Source organism: Drosophila novamexicana, unplaced genomic scaffold (genome assembly GCF_003285875.2).
Source record: "Drosophila novamexicana strain 15010-1031.04,08,12 unplaced genomic scaffold, DnovRS2.1 tig00000024-arrow-pilon, whole genome shotgun sequence".
NCBI lineage: Eukaryota > Metazoa > Arthropoda > Insecta > Diptera > Drosophilidae > Drosophila > Drosophila novamexicana.
In genome coordinates, this window is record NW_020824768.1 from 1,712,854 (window position 1) to 1,737,719 (window position 24,866).

The 24,866-nt window shown below is 41.6% G+C and overlaps 5 protein-coding genes across 5 annotated transcripts; 3 read left to right on the forward strand and 2 right to left on the reverse strand.

The window, feature by feature from the left end:
* Positions 1 to 5,590: 5,590 nt before the first annotated feature.
* Positions 5,591 to 21,878, forward strand: LOC115770791 (adenosine deaminase 2-A). Its single transcript, XM_030716216.1, has 4 exons — positions 5,591 to 5,665; positions 19,532 to 20,514; positions 20,572 to 20,760; positions 20,821 to 21,878. Exons 2-4 carry the CDS (start codon positions 19,678 to 19,680, stop codon positions 21,442 to 21,444), a joined length of 1,650 nt encoding a protein of 549 aa, XP_030572076.1. The 5' UTR covers positions 5,591 to 5,665; positions 19,532 to 19,677; the 3' UTR covers positions 21,445 to 21,878.
* On the reverse strand, positions 8,710 to 12,593 carry LOC115771225. The gene is made up of 11 exons (XM_030716826.1): positions 12,285 to 12,593; positions 12,056 to 12,202; positions 11,936 to 11,995; positions 11,821 to 11,871; positions 11,177 to 11,362; positions 10,875 to 11,108; positions 10,710 to 10,796; positions 10,542 to 10,649; positions 9,655 to 9,856; positions 9,027 to 9,595; positions 8,710 to 8,953 (listed from the first exon to the last, which is right to left on the reverse strand). Exons 1-11 carry the CDS (start codon positions 12,591 to 12,593, stop codon positions 8,849 to 8,851), a joined length of 2,058 nt encoding a protein of 685 aa, XP_030572686.1. The 3' UTR covers positions 8,710 to 8,848.
* Positions 13,403 to 15,219, reverse strand: LOC115770801. Its single transcript, XM_030716227.1, has 2 exons — positions 14,788 to 15,219; positions 13,403 to 14,711 (listed from the first exon to the last, which is right to left on the reverse strand). The coding sequence occupies exons 1-2, from the start codon at positions 14,804 to 14,806 to the stop codon at positions 13,474 to 13,476; spliced, it is 1,257 nt and encodes a 418-aa protein (XP_030572087.1). The 5' UTR covers positions 14,807 to 15,219; the 3' UTR covers positions 13,403 to 13,473.
* On the forward strand, positions 16,346 to 18,572 carry LOC115770782 (adenosine deaminase 2). Its single transcript, XM_030716206.1, has 3 exons — positions 16,346 to 17,333; positions 17,406 to 17,588; positions 17,890 to 18,572. The coding sequence occupies exons 1-3, from the start codon at positions 16,422 to 16,424 to the stop codon at positions 18,493 to 18,495; spliced, it is 1,701 nt and encodes a 566-aa protein (XP_030572066.1). The 5' UTR covers positions 16,346 to 16,421; the 3' UTR covers positions 18,496 to 18,572.
* Positions 21,879 to 23,104: 1,226 nt separating the features above from the next.
* LOC115771228 (adenosine deaminase 2) lies at positions 23,105 to 24,838 on the forward strand. The gene is made up of 2 exons (XM_030716829.1): positions 23,105 to 24,135; positions 24,191 to 24,838. The coding sequence occupies exons 1-2, from the start codon at positions 23,167 to 23,169 to the stop codon at positions 24,782 to 24,784; spliced, it is 1,563 nt and encodes a 520-aa protein (XP_030572689.1). The 5' UTR covers positions 23,105 to 23,166; the 3' UTR covers positions 24,785 to 24,838.
* Positions 24,839 to 24,866: the final 28 nt, after the last annotated feature.

Consider the following 24,866-nt stretch of genomic DNA (forward strand, 5'->3'; position numbering starts at 1 on the left):
GTGTTGGTGAATGCAGCGAAGTAGAAGCACGCCTCAGTCACGCTTGCCTGCCTTATTCATAGTAAATTATATGAACAGCTACGGGCGCATGTGGGCGTGGCCGCATGCCACGCAATTAGACCTCGTTCATTATTTGCAGACCGGCAAGTGTTTAATTTTCGTCTACTTTTTTGCTTTTTTGCCCCTATTTGATGGGTATCTACGAGGTGGAACCTTTTTGTGCCAGTCACTGCAGCGAATCCTTAAACTGAACTTTTTTTATAAGTTCGAGTGAGTTGCGTATTTCTAGTTGGATTCAGGAGAACTCAGGCTGCATTTTAGTGCAAGTGACATGCAAAATTAGGAAAGTCTAAAAGTAAGATGATGCACATGGGATATGACGGCCTAAAAAAGCTGCCGTTGTCTTCTTACTATAAGCTATATTCATATAAGTTTTTCTAGGCTTTAAAATTCAAAGAGCTTAGTCAGAACTGATGCGATTCTCATGCTTGATGACGTTCACTTCATAGTTTTCCACCTAAAACCAATGAATTCATTAAAATATATTTTGTTTTACATAAAATTAGCATAGCCAATGCAGTTTTTAGTGTCCTTCTGACATAAATTAAATGAAATTTATTCATTTTGCCAATCGCTAAGTCAAAACTTTTATTAAGCTGAGCTCTGTTCCTCATTTATGTTATGCTTATATTGACACTGTTTTTCTTTCAATTTTGCATGCTCCAATAAGTTTCCCATACATAGATAGATATATCACATTTTAGTTATAGTTAGTTTGACTGCTTTTCTATTTATTCTAACTTGGAATATTATTCTAATACTTTTCCGAAATTTTCATAAAATTAAATTAAATAATATTCAATAAATCATCCAAAACAAGTTGCAGCCCAGCACTAGACGTGCGCTCCAGAGCCTTTTAATTAACGCTAATTGATTGTCAATTAGGCAAATATTTTTGAATAGACATATCAGTTTACACATGTATGGCTATTATTATTATTATATTAATTGATTGCCATAGCTGACGCTGTCGGCCATTGATGAGGACATACAATGGGTGATACAGTGAAACACAAGTGACTAACTGGCAGACAGTTGTATGAAGTTGCAATCATTTGATGTTTACCATCTCAATTTCCATCAAAGGGCCTAATGGCAAGGGGGAATGAATACCTTTGGCTGTTGGTTGTCGGTTGCCGATGACAAATCAATGGGAAATTGATGAATGTCTGGCTTGCGACATGCCCATTCAAGGGGAGTGTCAAGGGGGAGGTGCAATTGTTTAGCATGCTTATTGGTGCATTTTGGGGCCAGCTGCAGCTGCGGAGTTGCATGAAATTTGCATTTGCGAATGCCATGCAAATTACCCGAGCATGATCTATGTGTGTGCTCGATGGATGTGCGTGCGTGAGAGTGTGCGTGTTTGTATGCAAATGAATAGCGGAAGTGCACGCGGAAATGCTGGGGAATTGAGCACAGTTCGCTGCTTTTCACAATTTTCGCGGTCGTTTTTATGCCAAGAGTCAAACGGAAAGTCTCTGAGGCGACTGCATCCATTACGCATGCAAAGAATGTGCAAGCGGGAAAGATATATGGGAGGTGTGTGTGTGTGTGTGTTGGTTGGTTGGATGCATGTGTTGTTTGCGGCGTCTGCTTGAAATTCATGACTGTTTAGCACACATGCCGCATAATGTTGCATACATTTGCTGCCGCCAGTAGCGCAGCTGCCGCCAGCACTGCGTCGCGTTGTTGCCTCACTTTTGTTGTTTTCTCTAAATAAGAAGCGCCAATATGCAAAACACATATAGACATCTGGGTCCGTGGTGTGTGTGTGTGTGTGACAATATTTATGCATTTTCCCATAAATGCAATGCATTTGCTTGTTTCGTGCTCTGTGTGTGTGTGTGTGTGTGTGTGTGTGTGTGTAAGTTGTACATTTATAGCTGCAACTTGTTTTGCATGCTAATTGGCTTTCCGAAATATCGGAGTGTGTGCCTTCAATTTGTCGCATGCAGCTCATTAGACACGAAAACATGCATATATTTATTTAACAGCTTAACGTGTTCAATTTTATGAAGTGTTGCAACACCATACTGCCACGCCCTGCACATGAACAAGTGCTAAATAAAATAATAAACTATGACTAAATAAAAAATGTAACCTAATTTAAATGACCTCAGGTTTTACAATTTTCAACTGAGCAATTGAATTGAGTTTACCATATTTAATACATATATTATATTATTTACTTGTGTTCACCAAAACTTGGGTATATTATTTTTATATTATTTATTTTAAAATGAATCTTAAATAAGTATATAAATTTCTATTCTGTTTTATGGCTAGTAACACAGCAACATTTAATTTAAGCCCAAACTCAACAAGCGTCTTTTTGTTTTTGGTAAGTTATCAACAGACTTTTTCAGCGGTCAGTCGAGTAACACAAAACTCCAGGAGAAGCTCAAGTCAGGCACAGGTCTTACAACAAATTATAAAATTCAAATTGCAACTGGCAAAGCCAACAAAATTACAGTCAAAAACTTTTCATATCGATCAGGTTCTGCTCGAGCAAACCAAAGCAAAGTAAACCAAAAGTGTAAATAAATAACAAATGAAAGAGAACATAAAAGTAATATGCAAGCTTCTGTTGCAACAATATTTATTTAAGATATAGTTAAATACAACTTTAAATGTATAAAGCATGAAAGCAGTTGCAATTCACGAGCTTTGGCGCATATTAAGCACGGTCTTTCTCCCATTGTTGTTGTTGTTGTGCGGCTGCTAAAATGCGTGCACACGCGGCGTATGCGTACTGTAATCATGTTGCTATGGTATTTAAGCCACGCCCACACGCTGCCTGTCGCTGCCTAATGGCATTATGCATATTTCATTACATTAAGTGGCAAAACAACGCATAATCAACTTGCGCTCGCCCTGTTCCTGACACTGCACACAACGTAGGCGTGGCATCTAATGCCAGCCCCCCGGCATTTTGCTGCTAAATAGGCAAATGCACACCGAAAGAAGGCTAAAGTCAGGTCTGGGGTTTTCGGGGTTATGTTGGGTAAAAGGAAGCCAGTGCCACAAAATTTACAAATTGGAATTTTGCTGCTTTTCATCAATACAAACCCCTCTGAGTCCCTCAGCCCTTGCCCAATTGCTTCACGCTGCGTGCACTAATTGTATAGCCAACAATTTTGGGTATTTGCAACGCTTGTTTATGCGACTCACCGAACTTTGTGTCTGCTGCACGTTAGGCGCTTAAAATTAGTTGCGTAAACATTTGGGGAAAGTATCTATTGCCTGCATTTCCATCTCGACAGATCAGCGACGGGGTGAAATAATTGATATACGTTCGACTCTGTTATTTGTGGGGCCTTGATATGGGCTTAGTCATGGGCTTAGAATTGTGCTTGGCTATAGCAATTAATGCTCTTGCCATAAATTTTGACACGCGCTCAGATCTAAGGCCAACTGCTCAGGTGGTTGCAGGCCCAAGTGTGTACTTTAGCTTTAATTGCAATATAAACTGTGAACGACGGGTAGCAATATACAAACAAAATACTTGCTGAAATATTTGCAATTTTGCAAAAATATTTAAATGTAAATAATGCTGTGAGGTAATCAGAAAAAATCCCGACCCACGTTTCATAAGAAAGATATTGCAATCAATGAAAATAAATATAACATATGAGTCGATTAAAATAAATTATCTCACATTTCCGTTATGTTACTCACGCTGCTTTTTATATTCTTAAACATGGGAACATTTAAATACTGAGGTCCAGATATATGACCTATTTCTCTGTACTATTTGGGAGGGTATTATAAAAATACTCTTTTACTCATCCTAGGAACTTTTAATTCTTTCACCAATTATGTTTATATTGTAAAAATATAGTTGGAAAGAATATTATACTCTTCCAAAGTACATGTCAAAATTTGTTCAACAAAAATATCTATTAATTATACAAATATATATAAAGAACATTTTGTACTTTTCCTAATATATATATATATTTTTATATTGTTGTGTTTACTTTCCTATAAATAATAAAATATAGTATTTTGTCTTGCATATTCTTAGTATAAATAAGTAATTTTCTATTCCAAGTATTTTTCACTTTAATCTTTTCTGGGTTTTACTTACATATGTAATGCTCATACCCCTCCCATCCTTTGCGGGCCACACTTTTGCTGGCAATGTGAAAACCCCTTTAGATTAGCACATGCCATAAATTCATTTAAGTCTGTCTAATCCTGGCACACACACACATATACTCTAATATTACTTTGGGCATTGCTTATGACCCGCAACCGGGTACAGGTTACAGGGTACCGAGTACAGGGTGCCTTCCATATGCAGGCGAGAGAGGCCGGAGGCATTTGCCTTGAAAATTTGCATGCAATGCTGTTGTAAATTTATTTATGACTTTGTTTTTGCGCACGGAACGTTTTCCAGTGTTTGTGCAGCTGAATATTAAAAATGTTTGCATTGTCTTTTAGCAATTTAACTGCCATCTTATGCATTTATCATTCTCCAGCTAATCCAGCCCATAGCCATTAGGTATTTTTTCCTCTAGCTGCTCGAAAATGGGCAAAAATTATATTCAAAAACTATTTAATTTTCACACAGAATAAAAAAATTATTCCATGTGCATATCAATAAAAAAAAAAAAACTAAATTTTATTGGCCTGGAAGATTTCTGAAAAATGTTTTTAAACAGCTGTCGTTGCTTCGTGTGTGGCATATGGACTGACGCACTTTAATTTTCTTTTCTTTTTTTTTAGACACTTTTAACATTCGAAAATTTCTAAATTCGCGTACTGGTCAGATACAAGACGAAATGTGTTTACACATCTCAGAAAGCAACAAGATAAATAATCGTGATGCAATAATTAACGCATTAAATGATTGCTATTTTTGGCATAAATCGAAGGCAAATTGAAAGAAGGCAAAAATAGCCGAACATTTCTCCAAGAACTTATTGAACAATCATTTCAAGTGCAAGATCATTTATAAAGATAATTGCTTGGCATATTCGAGACGTGAAATATTGATAATCATAAAAATAGCTGGAAATCAAAGGAAACCTGCGCAGTTATAAAAATTAATACGAAACTCTTGAATTTTATCTGCTTATGGATCAGCTTGTTGACAAATGTACGGGCCCAACCAAATTGGGCACCCGGCACTGTGCTGTCATTATCTTTATAGAGAAAAAAGTTAACATTGAAAATACAAAAGGGAAAGTGACGTGCCGTGACAAGGCGCTCTCACAGTCGGGCTCTCGTCTGCGCTCTCGCTCTCCAGAACGACGACGTGCCCTGCTTACAGAGAGTGCCATTACCTACAGCCCGGCTATGAAGTACTTTCGTTATATCATTTTTGACAAACAAAAAAAAAAACCGAGTACTTTTGTTGTTTACTTTACGATCATTAAGGTTTCCTGTTCCATGCCATCCACACACCGCATACCATGCTGAGTGCATGGAAGCGGAATCAGAATCAGAAACGGAATCGGGTTCGAGTTGTGGTTCGCTCGTGGAAATGTCGGCACCGACTGATCAGTCTTTGAGACGCGTGTTTGGTGTGCAGATCGCGTCCGAGAACCTCGCAACGAGTTTCACCCTTTGCATCGAATTTGACGGCCGGCACCAAGTGGTAAAATAATAACAGTGAATATGACAAAGCAAACATAATTTACATACATTAATTCCGATAAACAAATAAATTCAATTTGCTGCATTAAAGTGCGCATTTAAGAGGCTTATCAAATATTTGCGGCATTAACTGGATTATTAAATAATGCATAAATACACACAAGTATTTTTTTATAGAATGCTTAAAAAACACAACATAAATTCATTAAATCAAATTTGTTTTTACACCGAAAAAAAAAAACTATAATTAATGCACTTTTTTTGGCTTATTGTTATTTAATATAAACAAGCGCTAGATGCCTATTCAGCTAAAAATATGAAGCCGCATATTCAAACACTTAAATTTGACACAAAAAAAAAAAAATTTAAATAAAAGTTGAGCAAAATACTGCGCATGCAAATTAAAAGCCAATTTGCTTTTAAGCTCTGATACAGTTTGTGTGGTGCTTTGTGGTGCCAATTGGTAGAAAAAGAGGTTTTCAAATTGGCACCGCTGACACCTTTTGAGTTGGATATTACGTATTTGCACAGTTGCGAGTGGCCCAGTCCAGCGACTGGCGACCAGCTGATTTGTATTTATATTTTTATTTGCTTTCGGTTTTGCTTCCAATTTGGTTTAGTTTTGTTGTCAACCACGCGACGCGACACGCTCTGCAGAGTTCATTCGCCCAAAAAGAGCAAGGGAGAGGGAAAGGGAGAGTAGAGAGAGAGAGCGTGAGAGGAGACATCAAAACGATGTTCAATTCTATGCTCTTATACTGCAACATTATATATATGTCATTCAGACAAACATATATGAGTTGAGATTTGTTCCACTTAGTTTTATCGCCCGCACAGCCGTCAGCCTTGTTCTCTTTGACTCTTGCTTCTACGCCTTACCCTATCATCATTTCTTTTTATTTTCTTATCACACGTTATTCGATATTAACACCCTGTAGTCATAAAATGATTCAGAGAGAGAGCATAGTACACTTATATTCCAAACTAGCATACATTTTACGAGTTGTAAGCCCTTGCTCAGCTCAGAGTTGCTTTAATATATATTCTTATTTATATCTGATTAATTATATTTACAAATATGTACTTACCCACTCACATACAAACGCCGTTGATTTGTATGCCATCTATTGGTAGGAGAGAGGTAGCTGAAAGAACAAAGTAAATTAGAATGAGAGTAAGAGCGGACACTTGTAAATTTAATTATAACATTAAAAGCATAAAAACCTGTGCCGTACTTAAATTTTGTTTTCTTTTTTCTGCACAGTAAGTCTGCGTTACACACATAAAAGCAAACATGCATACGTAAATATATGCATACAAACATACAAACGTCCATACCTACATACATACATACATACATACATACATACATACATACATACATACATACATACATACAAACATACATACGTACATACATACATATATACATACATACATACATACATACATACATACATACATACATACATACATACATACATACATACATACATACATACCTACATACATACATACCTACATACCTACATACCTACATACCTACATACCTACATACCTACATACCTACATACCTACATACATACATACATACTATTTTTACTTAAATACTTACATGCACAAAAAAAAAACACAGCACAGAAAAAAAAATCACTTAGTAAAACATGAAAACCTGCAGGGCTTACAAGAATTTATGAGAATCGAGTAGAGGGGCTGCATTAAAAAGACGTTTTTCTTAATTTGCAGCACTGCTGCAAGTAAACAGGGTCTGCGTTTAGTAAGAAAATGTGAGTGCATAAGCACACATATGCATACATATATGTGTATACACATACATACACACATATACACACGCATACAAACAGAGGTACACACATATGCACCCATATAACTGATCTTATAAACATATAACTTCCGATTATTGTTTTTAATATTCCTCCTAGGAATAAAATATAAAGTAGGTCTTTAATAAATTTAAATGTAATATGTGTTTAAAGCAGTTAATACCAAAAAAGGTCTTAATCAACTATTTTCTATTATTTCCCACAAACTATTTTTGACGTTTTTGGTAAATTTAGAAAGAATACTGTCTAAACAGCTTCTGGTGCTTCTGATATAATTAATTATTTACGTACAAATATTATGGGCACACGAGTACCCCCAATGCTTCCCAAGTGGACTTTTTGCAGCTTCATGCATATTACGCAATTTTTTGATAAATCGCAGTCGATAATTAATTCTATTGTTCGTAGTTTTGTTGTGGGTTATATAAAAGTCGTAAATTAAATAATGAAATTAAAATGATTAAAAGTCATATTTAGTAGACCCACAAATTTTCCAAATATTCAAATAAGTATATTATATAGGGAAATAATACTGAAAATTCAAATTTGACTATTAAATGACTGAGGCAGAGGCATGTGCAATACTTTCAGTCATCAAAATTAATAATTCACAATAATTAATGTACAATATAAAAATGTATGCCCTATAACTACATGAGTATAATAGGCTTTTCATGACACACGTGCGCCTGTAATTATTTTTATATCTGTGAGTAAAAATCGTGATAGTGCACTCTCATATGACCGGGGTAGAGAGATATATATTGATATATATTTGTTGCTTTTAATGTTAACCTTAACTTGAAAACTGTGAGGACTTTTACAGAAAATATTTGAAGATTTGGTGGTTATAGATTCACGCTCAAACTCATTTCCAAACTTGAAAAATTATTTGACACGCCTTGCGTAAAACCTAAGCTTCCTTTGTGGAAAATGCGATTGTGGTTTTTGGGCTCAGTTTTATGTTTTGCCCGATTTGATTCAAAACTTATTTTTGAAGCCCTACACTAGAACTTTATGAATGATTTCGGAAATCCACCCACAACTGTGGTAAATTGGTGGAAATTGGCATCTGACGGTCTTCAAAATCATTTTCCAAGATCTTTTGTTTCATACTTTTCGTAAAACGTACCACTTCTAGACATACTAATAATAAACACTACAATTATTATTTATTATTTAAATAACGCAAATACAATCGCCTGAGACGATTTGATTCAGAACCAAATTATCTTTAAAGAATTATAACACTACATTTATTTTTATGATTAAAATCCCGAAAATATCAATTCCCTAAAACGAGAATGCCATAATATTTTCCATAGGAATCATCAGGTGTGCTATTCAGTGGGCCATGTCGTTGCGGTGTAAATCTTCATTTTGATGGGCAACCCAAAAAAGTTTGATTCATGTGAATGGATATCGGCTGAAATATCATTATACTGCTGAGGGGTTTACGTTTAAATATATATATAGATCATATACCGATATACTTAAAGTATTATTAAAAAAACTTACCGTGGGTGTGGGTCCATTTTTATAAGAGTTTTCGGCCTTCAGAAATGCAAGCACACCGTCGTTTACCTCCGACTTGTTCTTGGAAGCGAAATGTCTATCGATGTCGCTTATCTCCCGGGGCATAGATGTCTTACCGCTAGATGATTTTGTGTCTCCGGCCTTCTTTTGCTTTTTCCAGATGGTTGAACCAGAATAATACCGTCCCTTTTCCTTTTCTCTGTCCTTTCCCTTTGATTTTCTTAGGCCATCTTTGCTGCTATCCGATAAACTATCCGAGTCAGCATCCCGCTTGAACTTTTCCTTGGCATTCATTTTCGCATTTGGTGGACACCTTTTCCGAATCTCCTCTCGCTCATAATCGATGCGTAATTTAATGGCTTCCAGCATGGTTATGGGATCGATGGGATATGGCTTTTCTGGTATGCTACCGGCAAATGCAATGTCGAAGGCGTACGCGTTGAAGTCCTCGACACCATCAAGGGAACTCTGTATAATACCCGGGCAGCCTTGGTCCATGACCAATGCGTTAAAGAAGAGCGTATTGGTGCGCTGTATATAACGCTCCTCAGCTGTGGATGAGAGGGGCTTTAAGAGTAGGTCAAATCGTATATAGACAGCGCTCACTTACGCGTCGAATTATCGTTAAACGGCATTAATCGAGATGTGGTTGCCTGGCTCGTCATAATCGTGGCTGGCCGGCAAGGAGGTGCCACGATCGACGGATAGCAGGTATTACGGCTCGTGCTTGGCCAACTATCGCTGGCAAAATTGTCACTCGGTTGAGTTCTACTCGCAGCTGAAGCCATCATATATTGATCGCTGAACGTGACCTATGGCATATTTAAAGTTGGATGGAATTATTGGAATATATATATAGGTATATATACTATATATATCTATATATATCCTCTACAGGAATAAAATGAATGAATGGAAGGAAATGTCTCCGAGTCCATATCAAATATATTCGCTTGCCCAGTAGAACTTATGTAAGAACTTATGCGATATAGTCATCTCCTGTCTGTCTCTTTTTATACGAAACTAGTCTCGTCTCTCTTAACCGGATTCAGCATTTCTTAGTTTCAAAATACCCTTTACATATGATGAAAACGTTATTTAGAGTAGACTTCTATAACATATAACTCTATAAGGGCGATTTATCAATATTTAAGTACTTGTTTGAAAAGCATGTTCGTTTTTTTAACCCAACCTGCTATTGGCAAAACTACACTCCTCACAAATAAGCAACATTGTATCTATATCGGAACATTATATAAATCTATGAATATATACTATCGCTGAGCAAAATATTATCAACATTGGACTATTATATTATCAGCTCTCTATAGGACAACTTGTTCAAATAGTGAGTTTTCTATGGACGACTTTGCTTTTCTTTTTTTCAAGATGTATTCACTCAGCTCGAAAACTAGAAGCCTTATTATTATACATATGAGCTTATGACTGCAAGGGTATTAAAAGTTCGGCATGCCGAAAATAATTGCTTTTACTCACATTGGTTGGCTGCTGAACATTGGGCCTCAAGCAGGGCGGCCTCTGTGGCTGTGCCGGGGGCATTTGAATATAGTTCGTAGTGTCGTACGATTCGAGCATTTCACACTGCTTTTATTGTGATCTGATGCTAATAAGAGGCCAACATTTACATTAGATACCTGCGCTTACCTGTGCCTGCTGACGCTGCATATCCATAGCTGTTGCTGGCCTTTGCTGGCAGGGATATTGCGCCTGACTGGGAACTGAAACCGGTTGCTAGATTGTAACGTATAAAGAAAGTAAAGAATAATAAAGTGTATGCTGTTATCTAGGGCAAAATCGACTTTAACTTACCCTTTGTTTCATGCAACATGCGGGATATGATTGACCCTGATTCGGATCGTAGACTATTGCGGAAGACTTACATGTTGCTATCCGCTGCTGCTGTTGCAGCTGTTGTTGTTGATGCTGCTGCTGCTGCTGCAGCAGTTGTTGTTGTTGTTGTTGCTGCTGCTGCCGCACATTTGCGCAGGACGTACGCTTAGAAGGCGCCCTGCCGGCAATCATGGTGCTATTCAGCGCAGGCTCCTAATCAAAGGATGCACCCAGCTCATGAGGGTTGTCGTTAGCAGTCAAGTTTTTGCACAGCTACTCACAAAATTATCCAAGCTCTGATCGTTCCTTTGCCACGTACTATAGCCCGGTTGCTGCTGCTGCTGTCTCTGATTTTGCTGTCGCAGCCATTTTTCATAGCTCAGGTCAAAGCCGGTGTCACTCGTTTGATTTGTCAATTGTGGCCGCATCGGATCGTAGGTATTCACATTGCCAGACCTATTGGGACACTGTTGGGAAACAAAGGCCAAAACGAAAATTAATGGTTAAGGGCTTTACTGGAAGACTAGGCTGACTCTTGAGCGGAATATTAAAAAAATATATTAGCTTAATCAGTACTTTTGAATGCTAAGCTAAAGCTAGACATACTTTAAGGAAATAACTATTATATGATATATGTTCTTGAGCAGGACGACGCATCGAACTCGCAAACTGCAACAGCTAAATACTTAAAATTTAAAATATATATTTCTAGATATCATACGCAGAACAGTATCTCGTCCCCTATTCATAATATCGATAAAAATTGTTTCGCTAACTTTGAATTTATGCACAAATCAAAGTCTATAAGAGAGTCTATACATAGAAAATTTAGCAGGCAGGCCTTGGCTTTGGTATTAACATAGATGCTATTTAAGCATGCATTTTACATTGTGTTTATTTTTTGCATTTTGTTGGATCGACTTACCGCTGAGCAATCCCTGGCTGGTATTGTTGGCTTTGGCTGTTCTGGCTGTCCCTGTTAGAGATTAGATTACATTGTAATGTGTAATATGTTCATACGAGTATTGTAAATGGCTTACGTAGGCACCAGTTGGCTGCAAGCCCAGGTAATTAATTGGCTTTTCTGGTTGAACGTGGCACTATATAGTTAAAGGTATTTGATTAAGCACGAACTTTCCATTTTCTGTTTCGATACTCACAAAGTTATCAACGCCTCTAATGCAATCGCGCTGAGATTCCGTGCGAGAAGCCGGAGCGCTCAAGGAACGAGCGCGACGATCGATCGGATGGCGCACTATGCTGGACGTCTGAGGCTGCACTGTATTCCAAAATTCCTGCTGATAGGGCTGCTTGAAAAGAAGAGAGAGGGAGAGAGAGAGACGGAGAGAGAGAGGGAGAATCATTTAGTATTCTAATTTAAACACCTACCAATTGCGGTGCTGTTTCTGGCACATCCTGGAGATTGTTCGGCGTGGGTTTGCGTTGCGTTGGATCAGTTGCATCTTTAGGTTTATTCGAACGCATTATAGGTTGATAGTTTTTGTGACAGGTGTGTTTTACGTATGCTGCGTCGAGCGTCTCATCGGAGTCACTTTCAGAGCAATGTCGCCACGAGGCAGCCTTATTCTGCTCCTGCTGATATCTTAGGAATCGACTCAAAGCAATGTAGAGCTCATCGGGCAGCAGCACAGAGTTTCTAACAGTGTCCATGGGAAGAGATTGACATATCTTACACATTGGTGTTACAGATGGCAGTTTAAGATGCATCCTCTCCGGGCAGTACTTACATGCGATCTATTTTAACGGCACGCGTCGATCAAAATATGGATTTCAAATGTGCGCTGCGACTCTTCCCTGCAAAGTTTGAACGCAAAATTTTGTTTCCCTAATCGTGCTAAAAACGTTTTGGCATTTTTATCAAAATTTAAAATAAATTTGTGGATATCGATGTCAAAACTAAATAACTTAAGAAATGAGCGTCTAAAGAACACAAGAATCAGAGCTAACTACATTTATGAAAAGTAAACTAAATCAAATTTTGCTATGAGTAAAAGTTTCTCATATAAATAGCCAAATTTGCTGGATCTTCAATACCTTACACCTTTGTACAGGGTATTCACTGTAAGCAGTGAATTTTGATAACTAAACACGAAGACAACTTTTCCCTTACGTATAGAGCTAAGCTGGTCTAAGCTTGATGGCAAAAATGTTGTTGCCAACTGAAATATACCCTGTGATTTTTATAAATATTAATATGTTTATACATTTTAATAACTTAAAAATATTATTATATAATATTAGAACTTGATTTTGTTGACAGGTCCAAGTTATATTCGAATTTTTAATCAAATAGGTAAACATTGTCAATTTCTAAAAGGCGTGTATCTTTTATCATATGTACTCTTAAACTTCGTACAGGGTATTAATAAGTAGTCAGCTGACATATACCATCTAATTTGTGTTAAAATTAAAAATCATCCACAAGTTTCTCTTATCTTAGCTTAATACCTTAATATATTCTTTACTATAGTCTAGAGTTTTACAAAACATTTACATAAATCCAACTATTAGTCAATAATACGTTTTTGATGTCCTACATTGGATCCCTTTGTGCCTATCAACAGTTCGCCTTTTCATTAGACAACATTTTCAATTCCAACTCCACAAACGCCAAGTCGTTTCTGCTGCTGTCTTTATCCGTTTCCTCGTCTGACATCCGGGCCCTGGGGCAGGCATCATGCCACACAGCCAGGAGCTCGCTGGGTGGCCCCAATTGCTCGGTAAGTTGTTTAAGAAATGTGGGCGTGGCATGCACATTACGCATGAAATCCAGTTCACGCAAGCTCGCCGCCTGACTGACAATAAAGCGGAGCATAGCGGACGCCACTTGCGGCGCCTGCGGCAGCCACTTGATGCTGCCATCGGTGGCATCATAGTGCACCATCAGCTGTGAGTGCCAAGCGAAGCGTTCCAGCCGCACCACACTCAGGTGGCCGGTTAGGAGTCGCGGCAGCCTGGCATCAAGTTGGCATTGCAAATGCAGCCCCACAATTTGACAGGCGACACCACCAGCACCACCTTTGCCAACGCTCAACGCCGTCAGGCAAGCGGATATGGTCGCTGTGGCCACGGTGCCAGCATTTGGCTGCGCTTTGTCGTCATCAATGTTGCTGCTGCTGAGGCAGGTGTTGGAGCAGAGGAAGCCTGTCAATTGGCGCAGCTGCGGCATTCGTGCTATTTGCGTGCCCGCCGCTCGCAACGCGCACGCCGGCAATTTCAGCGTTTGCAACGTTTGGCAATATTCAATGTCGGCCAAGGCTGCTGCCGGAGCGCCACAGATGCTGCCTGGCAGCAGCTCAAACAAACTCAGACGTGGCAGCTGGGCAAAGAGCGTGGAGAGTTCCGCGGGCGTCAGCCTGTCAAAGGCGCCCAGCTGCAGCTGGCCAAGGTTTTCGCAAATTCGAGGCAGTTGCCGCAGCAGCGCTGCCGAGCTGCATGCCCTAAAGCTAAGCCTTTGCATGTGTGGCATGCGTATGCGCTTCCGTGTCCGTTTCCGTTGCAAGCTGCCACTCAGCCAGGCCGGCAAGTGCTCGCCAACGCTGAGATTAAGCAGCGCCCGTGTCAGCCGACTCATGTGCCCCAGCAGCTGGCTCTGCTCGCGGGCGCTTAGGCATTTTAATTGCGGCTCACGCTGCCAATCGAATGCGATGGCGTATTTGCGCCGCCAAATCGCAAGCACCAGCTGCCGCAGCCTGCCGCCCAGTTGCAGCAGCGCGAACTGATCCCCAATTGCGAGCTGGGCGCAGATGAGCAGCAGGCAGTCATCGTTGAGCGTCTCCAAAGAGGTGGCAGTAGCTGCGGCGGCGGAAGTAGACGAGTTCAATTGTTCAATTGTGCTTTGGGCTGGACAGGATGTGTGTGTATGGCTTACCGTGTTGCCTTAACTGCATTTCGTTGTGCTGCCTCGGCAAGTACGCACTTCCAACTGACGAGTCGCTTTTGCCTTTGCTGTCTCCCGCTGCTGCATACTACTTGTGCCGGGCGCAACCCCCGTTTTGAATCACGGTCCCAATCAGCTGCTAAGAACCGCTTGCGACTTCAGCTGTGTGGCATGCGTCGCATGCGTTGCATGTGGCTTCGAAATCGACACCACCGACAACTCATACACTGAGCATTTGTTGCAAGCAGCAGTTTGCACAGTGTGCGGGATTTTATTTTTTGGAAATTGAAAACTTTAATATCCTTGATTAAATTTATGGGACATGTCGAATTTATATATATAAGATCGCGTCTATGTTACTTTGGGATTGAAATATATGGAAGATTTTCAACCCTAAGGGTTACTTCGTAACAAGAATGTGAGTTGTCCAATTCGAACGTCTTCTCTCTATTTGTTTAGTTTTTATTATTTTTTTTTAAACTAATTTATTAAACTTTGCCTTATTATCTTAATCTAGCTGCAGCAAAAAGACGTATCTTAAGAACTCAAAAAATTGTTTTCATGGGAACAGGCAGATAGACGTATAAAGCAATATCGACTCAGCTTGTCAAGATTAAGAATATATATTCCATACGTTTTTTTAAAAGCATTATACAATTTTTAATGCATCAATTATATGACTTATACTGTATAATATATTTATACCTTGTTTATACATAAATACTCAGATAAAGATATTTTCAATCATTAAATCATCGCACACTCACCACAGTGCCGCTGTTGGTGGTGTTGGTGCTATTGGTGGTGGGCGCAGTGGTGCTGCTGGCGTTACGAAAATAAATGCAACCCCTGGCAGGCACACGCTCGCCCAAAGTCCGTACTCCGAGTTGTTTTCAAACCCTATAATCATCGGTGATGGGTAAGAAGGGTATAATAGTTCTGTGCAAGTCGATGTAACAGGCCAAAGACCAGATCCAAGACAAACTATATGCCCTTGAGTTGGGCGACAAGCTGCTACAAGCTAGAAATTTGGAATATATAATTTTGTATTTTAAATACAGAACAAATTGACCGTTTTCGATATCTTTTTCCAATTCTCAAAGATAAAATGATATAAGAAAAACCAGAGTACTTTATTTTATGGATGAGGAATATTTCACTTTGCTCATTACCCCCGAATTCGAAACATAATCGGAGATGGGTTCAGGGTATTTTTTAGCCAGGCACTCCCATTTATAGAGCTCTTGTTTTTTACTTCAAGCGAAGGCCATCGCACTTCGATTGCCTTTTATCGCTCGCTGGGTGTTTGGGTTATTTTTAAAGAGCGGCAGAAGTTGCCACATGATAAATATGTGCGGACATATGGCAACCATGGCAATGACGCCAAGGCGAAGGCCTAGAAGATAGAGTTTTAAGTGTACTGATCGAGATAATCTCATTGTTGTTGGGTTTCTTTTTAAAAAGATCATCCGACTTACCAGTCGAAACATTGAACTTTGCTTTTCCAGTCAACTGAGTCCGATTTGGAAGTCCCAGACCCAGTCATGATTTGTTTTTCGCATACAAGTCGTACGTACAGTTTCTGAAAATTTTTCGAAAATTTTTGTAGCTCAAAATTTTTGGTAATGGCAGCCAGAAGTGGTAAATGGCAATTCAGCTTTCCGAAATGCCCGCACCGCAATCCCATCCGGCGTGCGGAAAATGCGCCCGCGCGGCCAACTCCCAGCGATGATGGCGACGACTTAAATCCGGATCGTAGCGCCAAATACGCCAACATTTGCTGGCATATCAGCTTGATCATATTGATCAGCACAATGATACTGGCGCTGGTATGGACAGTATATTTAAGCGTTGACTATTACTCGTGCTCGCCGGAACAGCGCTTCGCCAGGTTGCGTCAGGACTTTCTGATGCGGGAGCGGCGGCGTCGCGTGGGCGGCAAAGTGAAGCTGAACCCGCTTGAAGAAGTTGCCAATGAGCGTCTACTGGCCATTAAGCAGGTGGACGAAGAACTGCATCACATCTGGAGCGATTATCAACCTCGGCCGCATTTTCTAGCCAAGTACAAATTCAATGAGACAGATCTCTATAGTGTGCTGCGCAGCATGCCCAAGGGCGGGCTGCTGCACGTGCACGACGCGGGCATGTTCAAGACGGATCTGCTCATTGAGCTAACCAACTACTCTGATTTGTGGACCTGTGTGGGTGTCGATGGTACCTTTGAGGACTTTCGTTTCTCGCAAACGTATCCGAAAATCAAGCCGCAGGGTAACTACAAATGCACCTGGATGCAAATGAGCACCATCCGAATGGAGTACGATCGTTCATACATCCAGAGGCTACGCCAAAGTCTGTCCATTGATGCTCATGGCTTCATGAACGCCACCCATTTGGCCAATCACATGAGGCGGGCGCACCGTCTCATCCACGGCTTGATCACATATCGGCCCATATGGCCCACCTTCTTGATTGGTATGCTCGAGGATTTCTATGCCGATGGCGTCAGTTATGTCGAGCTACGCTCCTCGCTGCCAATTGTGAGTAGCTAGCGGGCGTTCTTTGTTCTACACGATCTTATATGTATATTTAACTGCCACCTGCTCCCGCAGATGTATGATTTGATTGGCACTAACTATACCATTTGGGATACGGCCTATTCTCTTGTTACCGCTACGAACATATTCCGATCCACTCACGATGATTTTATTGGCATCAAGCTCATCTATGCCCCAGTGCGGGATTACAATGACAGCACTATGGACACCTATATAGAAAATGCCCGTCTTCTAAAGGTAGGCTGTTCTATGATTTTCTTGCGATTCAAGTTGTTTTAACTATCCATGCCTGATCATATGTCTGAAACAGCAATAGTCAAGTCGATATAGTCTTGTCCGTCTGTCTATCTGGCTACAGGTCTGCAAGATTCTTCTTCCCTCTTTAACTTGTTAAGAATTTTAGGCACAATAGCGGGCTTTCTCAGCTATTCGAAAAAAAAAATCTTTTAAAAGTTGAAGAACAGCTGCCTTAGAAAGAAGATTTTTACTAGGAATTTACATTTCTTCAGCTGCCATTGAACTGTATCTTTGTCCTTAGGCCAAGTTCCCCAGCTTTTTCGTTGGCTTCGATCTGATCAGCTTTGGAGATGAGTGCAATATGGAGCCGCTTGGAAATTCAATGCAGCTCTTGCATATCAGTTCGGAAATCGATTTTTATTTCCATGCGGGAGAATCGCGTTGTTTGAATTCCACAATACTTGCGCCAGATACAAATATCATTGATGCATTGCTGCTGGGCAGCAAGCGACTGGGCAACTCATTGAATTTGCCTTTGCATCCGGAAATGTTGAAGGCCATCAGGATGCTGAAGGTGGCCGCCGAGGTGTGTCCACTGTCCAATTATTATCTGCAGTATGTGAACGATTTTAGTCGACATCCGGCGGCGTATCTGATTGCTGCTGGCTATCCCATCGTTGTTGGCTCGGACTATCCATATTTCTGGAATGCGGCACCGCTCACCGATGATTTCTATGTGGCATTTGTTGGCATTGCTAATGGACAGGGCAATCTGCGTCTGCTCAAGCAGCTGGCCATGAACTCGTTTATGTACAGCGCCCTAACCGGGGATGAGAAACAAAAGGCTTTGTCCATTTGGCATAACAATTGGGATCAATGGGTGGCGAACTTTATCAGCCACAGTTAAGGGGATTTATATTTATAATTTGGCGTGCTCTACAAATTTTGATAAATTGATTGTTGAAGATATTATAGAAATCTACATACTACCCTACTCAAAAATACGTCTCTCTCTCTCTCTCTCTCTCTCTATCTATCTAGCTAGCTTTTGTTTCTATCAATTGCTATTTTTGTACCCTGAACCTAGTGCAAATGGATAATACGCATATGAAACAGGCAGAACGAAGCTTCATTGAACTTGTTGAGCATATATATATTCCTGATCAGAATGTTGATCTGAATCTATCTAGCCATGTCTGCCTGAATGATCTGATTAATCCTGGTCTGGACTGGAGCATATATTTGAAATATATTCTCGATAAGAGCTTAACAATCTTATCGAATATTACAGGAATATACAATTTTTTGAGGTACAGCATTTAGGTTGCTATATTTGGGTATTGAAAATATCAAAAAGATCGGACTATGCACTACGAAGTTAAGTTAAAGGAAGTTCAGAGCTAGGCGAAGCCTCTGCGTAAACATGTATATATACAAGAATAAAAGGTTTTCGATTTAGTGACAGCCCAGCGCTAGGTTCAGGGTATTTTTTAGTTGGGCACTGCCGACCAAAGCACTTTGTATGATAATTGGTTTTTATCATTTTTTTTTTGTTTTTTGTTGAAGTGCTTTATAACATATTTCCTTCAATTCGATATTTGTTTGAGCTGCGGTTATTGTACTTGCCTGAACAGTCATCGAAGGTCCATAAAATATGTATGTGGTCTATTGCACTTGAGTTTATGTGTGAACTACTGTACCGGGCTTTACTAACGTACTTATAATGGCGTACGTAATCTAATCTTTGGCTTTCATAAATCAAGATTCCTGTCTGATTGGCGTTGATTAGGGCCCGTTGCCAGCTGAACCTGTGCCTGAGATGTGGGCCGCGCAGGAAATGTATTCAATCAGATCTTTTGGCTTTCAGCAATCGCCCATATGCAGAAACACGTGTTAAATCAAAGATAATGCCAAAGCACTCAAATCGGTTTCACTCTTTATAGATAAGGTCGCACGGCACGCGAAACTGCTCAATAAAACTGGACAGTACCAAGGGCCCGGTTCTCAGTTGTACCGCGGACATTGACGCACACGCATAAGATTCCCGATTCCCGATTCGCGATTCACGCTCACACGATAAATCTGTAAAATGCTACAGCCAACTAATCTAATCGTGCTGTTGTGCCTCTGCCTATCTCTGGGCCCGTCTGAGTCACGCACGCGGCCCAATGATCTGACCATCACGAAATTCGTATCGCTCTACAGCGCCGGCACGTCGCACGTGGAAATATTGCTGGGCGACAACCGACCCAGTCCGGATACGTACAGGACGATGCGCAATGCCCTCTTCCGCTACGAGGAATCCAGAGCGCTCGGCTACGACGTGGAGCTGAACACGCGTGAGCTGCAGGCGAACGCGACCATAATGGAGGCCAAGCTAGCTGAGATTGAGCAGGGCGAAATCACGCCGCATCTCTTCAAGCCTTCGCAACACATCTTCGATGTGCTGGAGGCCATCAATAATACAAAGCTGTTCCAGCTGCTCCAGCACATGCCCAAGGGTGCGGTGTTGCATGCCCATGACACGGCGCTCTGCAGCACCAAGGCCATCATTGAGTTGACCTATTATGATAATCTGTGGATCTGCCAGCAGGCTGGCGACCTGAGTGCCTCAGCTCTGCGCTTTGCTGAGGAGAAGCCCACGCCCTTGACCGAAGACAACTGCGACTGGAACCTGCTGTCCGAGGTGCGCGCCCAATACGGCGCAGAGAGGGTGGACGCCTACTTGGGCGAGCGTCTAACCCTGTATCCGACCACAGACTTTCAGGATATTAATGCAGCTTGGTCTAGATTTATGGAAATCTTCGGACTTCTGGATGGTCTGCTTATGTATGCCCCGGTCTGGGGCGATTATTACTACAAGGCGCTGCAGGAATTTTCGGCCGATGGTGTTCAATATCTGGAATTCCGTTCCACACTTCCCACAGTAAGTTGTGATAAGTCAATAAAAATGTCTACATCATAAATGTGCCCATTTCCATAGCTGTACGATCTGAAAGGGTCTGTATTTACACCGCTGGACACTGTGCGCATCTATGTGGAAACCCTAGAGAAGTTCAAGAACCAGCCGGAGAACAAGGATTTTATAGGTTCGCGCATGATCTATGCGCCCCTGCGCAATACCGACGCCGAGGGCGTGGCACGCTACATTGAAACCCTCAAGCAGGTTAAGGTAAGTGTACCTGATTCTCTCTAGCTGAGCAAGGGAATTAATCTCTTACCCGTGTTGCAGGAAAAGTACCCGGACTTCTTGGCGGGCTTCGATTTGGTTGGCCAGGAGGATGTGGGCCGTCCACTCAGAGATTTCGTTGATCAGCTGCTGGAAGTGCCAGAGGATATAGAATTCTATTTTCATGCAGGCGAAACGAATTGGTATGGATCCTCTGTCGATGAGAATCTGATCGATGCTCTGCTGCTGCGCACCAAGCGCATTGGTCATGGTTTCGGTTTAGTCAAGCATCCGGTCGCGCTGAGCTTGGTCAGAAAGATGAATGTGGCCATTGAGGTCAATCCCGTGTCGAATCAGGTGCTAAAATTGGTCAGCGATTTTCGTAATCATCCCTGCTCTCAATTCTTTGCCGATGGCTATCCCGTCGTCATATCTTCCGATGACCCGAGCTTCTGGAAGGCCACACCTTTGTCCCATGACTATTATATTGCCTTTCTGGGCATCGCCTCGCAGCATGCAGATCTGCGGCTGCTCAAGAAGCTGGCACTCAACTCCATTCAGTACAGCTCCCTCACCGTCGATCAGAAGATCGATGCGCTCTCCAAATGGCAGACAAAATGGGACGAGTTCCTGGACTACGTGAACAACGTCCAGCCGAACAGTGCGTCCAGTCAACACCTCGATTGACTAGCACGGGTGGTGGCAGCGCTTCTGGTTATGTTCTCCCTTTTGAACGCCGGCCTTTGGCGCTAGTCTGTACTCCCTCCGATTTCAAGCGGACCTATCTTACACGACGAGGACATTGGCACCGGATGCCTCGTTTATACTCAGCTCTGGCACAGTGTATTCGGCTCTTACGGCTATTACACTGGCTTCCTATTCACGAACATTTTCATCCGAATTCATATCCCGTACGCTATTTCGTTTTAAGCTAATTAATATTGATTAGTGTTTAGGCATATTGTTAAGTTCTTCTGCACACTCGACTTCCACGTTAAGTACATAAGAGATTTCGCACTTTAATTGATCTGTTTATAAGCTTTTGTACTAAAACCTTTGAATAAAGAGTTCGGCTTACTTGCTCGTAATGCCGCAATTCATATGCAACTCGGCTAAAAGCAACTCTTAGGATAAATGTAATGAGTAGTGCAGTCAAGCTTTGTCATGCCCGCGCCTGGAGATGGTAACGTGAAAGTCATAATAAACCACTTATGAAACTCTCTCTTCAACTGGCGATAAGAATCTTATATCACAAGGCAGAGGCACGTACTATTATGTTCGTTGTAAGGTTCATGACAGGTGTCAGGCGGACAAATATACTATAAGAATAATATAGGTTGGGCTTTGCCAAGATGAAGGCAACATCATGTTAAAGTGCACGTTAAATTTGCAACGAGCTTTGAAAAATAATCTTTCAATTTAAAGATTTCATCAATTGCCAAGAGGACAGATTTACCATGAGGCTTGGGTCTGATTATATTTATTTTAACTATTGCAACTAAACTTTTAGTTCCCATTTTAGGCCCATTCATAGAGAGTAACATTATGATAACGTGCATTTTTGAAATGAACATAAAACGATTTTTATATCTATTTCACCCGAGATATACCGCACTTACCGATTAATAGCGTGCCGTGGAAGCAGTTTCCACGTAATCTGAGTTGCATCTCTAAGTAATATGCCGGGCACTGCATTTGGCAGGCTGACATACGACCTGGGCATAAATCTCTTAGTCTCTCAGAGGGCTGGTGAGTGCACAGAAAAGTGGTCGATGTTTAATGAATGTGGTATGCCTTGCAGGACCCCAATGATTGCTTTGAACAGTGCTCCAAATGTATCAATTTTACGTGCTCCTGCTTAGTGGCAACGACGACGGCCACGGTTCGATTTTGATTTGAGCGCGCGTAATCAGCAGAGTTTTATGGGCCAGCGCAAAATGCATTCGATGCCGCGTTACGGGCCATGTCAGGGCAGAGTTAGGTTAGGCTTACGCCTGGCCGAATATGTATGAGCCCATAAAATTGATGGCCATGTATCTGCGTGTGTGTGTGTGTACTCAAAGGGCGCAAAATGGTGGCACAGCCTGTGGCAGGCTCATCAATTTGATGTTGGGCACGGCCACATTTAATGTGGTGTTGAGGGCGCGCGGGCATAAAAAACCAGAGCCATTCACATAAATAACTAATAAAGTCCGCGTATAGTTGTCGAATGGGCTGAGTGTGTGTGAGTGTGTGGGTGTCGAATCATGTGTGTGTTAAAGCGGAAATGCGTGAGCCGCCGGCAATATGCATCACATTGACAAATGTGCGCAATGTTTCAACACGATTTTCAGTTTAAACTCAAATATTGTAACAAACTTAAAAAAAAAACAAATACAAAAGAAAAGTGCCGACAAAATTTGTACCAAAATGTCCTCAGGCCTGTTAATGCGAGCGTTGCGCCATATGTCGGGTCAGTCGGCCAGATGTGGCAAGAAGAAGTACGAGACCCTATCGATGAGCCGCAGTCTGAGGGACATAACGCCCGAGGCGTATTCCACGCTGCGCAGCGTTATGATCCAAATGGAACGCGCCTCCAGTCTGGGCAACAGTATGCAACTGACGGATGAAGAGTCGGCCGCCAATAAGGTGTTGATGGCAGCCAAGTCCAAAGAGCTGGAGAAGGGTTTTCTGAATCCGTCCAAATTCACACCTGGCCAGCACATATTCCAGGTGCTCAAGAAGGTGGAGAGATCGCCGCTGTTTGGTCTGCTGAAGACAATGCCCAAGGGCGGCATTTTGCATGCCCACGATACTGCACTCTGCAGCACCGAGTTCCTCATTGGGCTCACCTACCGCGAGAATCTGTGGATATGCACCGCGGACGAGGGCTGCCGGGCAATTGCATTTCGGTTTTCCGAATCGAAGCCCACAATGAAGGCAATGGAGGAATGCAACTGGGAGCCCATGGCTGATTTCCGTGAGCGTCGCGGCGAAGAGAATGTGAAAAAGTATCTGCAAAGCAGGTTCAGCATGTATCCGTTCTCCAGCTTTCTGTCCAACAATCAGGCCTGGAACCAGTTCATGAGCATTTTCATACTGCTCGATGGGCTGCTGCTCTATGCGCCCGTCTGGGCCGAATACTACTACAATGCCCTGACGGAGATGTATGCGGATGGTGTGCAGTATCTGGAGCTGAGGTCCCTGCTACCAGATCTCTACTGCTTGGATGGCGCGCCTCTGAAGATGGCCGACACAGTGTCTATATATAAATCGGAAACGGAACGTTTTATGGCCAACAATCCGGATTTTATTGGTGCCAGGCTCATCTATGCGCCACTGCGGGGCGTCGAACCAAAAGTTGTCGATGAGTATGTACAGAAATGCATTGCACTTAAAGTAAGTGAATAGGGAATCTTTAAATACTCTAACTGAATACAAATGCATATTGCAGAAAGAATTTCCCACATTTTTGACAGGCTTCGATTTGGTGGGCCAGGAGGAGCTCGGCCGTCCACTAATTGATTTCGTGGAGCCATTGCTCAAGATGCCCGAGGATATAAACTTCTACTTTCATTGCGGCGAAACGAACTGGTTCGGCACCTCCATCGATGAGAATCTGATAGATGCCATACTGCTCGGCACGAAGCGCATCGGGCATGGCTATGCGATTGTCAAGCATCCGCTGGCCATTGAGATGGTCAAGAAACTGGACATTGCCATTGAGGTATGCCCGGTGTCGAATCAGGTGCTGCAGCTGGGCCAGGACTATCGCAATCATCCGGCTGCCATGTTGATAGCGAATGATGTGCCCATTGTCATCGCATCCGATGATCCGTCCTTCTGGCGTGCCACGCCCCTCACACATGACTTCTACTTTGCATTCCTGGGCATTGCGCCATTTAGTGCAGATCTAAAGCTGCTGAAGCACCTGGCAGTTAGTTCCATTCGGTACAGCGGGCTCACGGATAAGGAGAAGTCCACGGGCATGGAGAAATGGCAAAAGCAATGGAACAAATGGATCGAAAACTTAACAAAGGCAGCTTAGTCAAACGGCGTCAAGTAATTAATTAAATTTCTGTTATTTTCATAATGTTGTTTTTTTTTTAATATATATTTTATATTTAGTG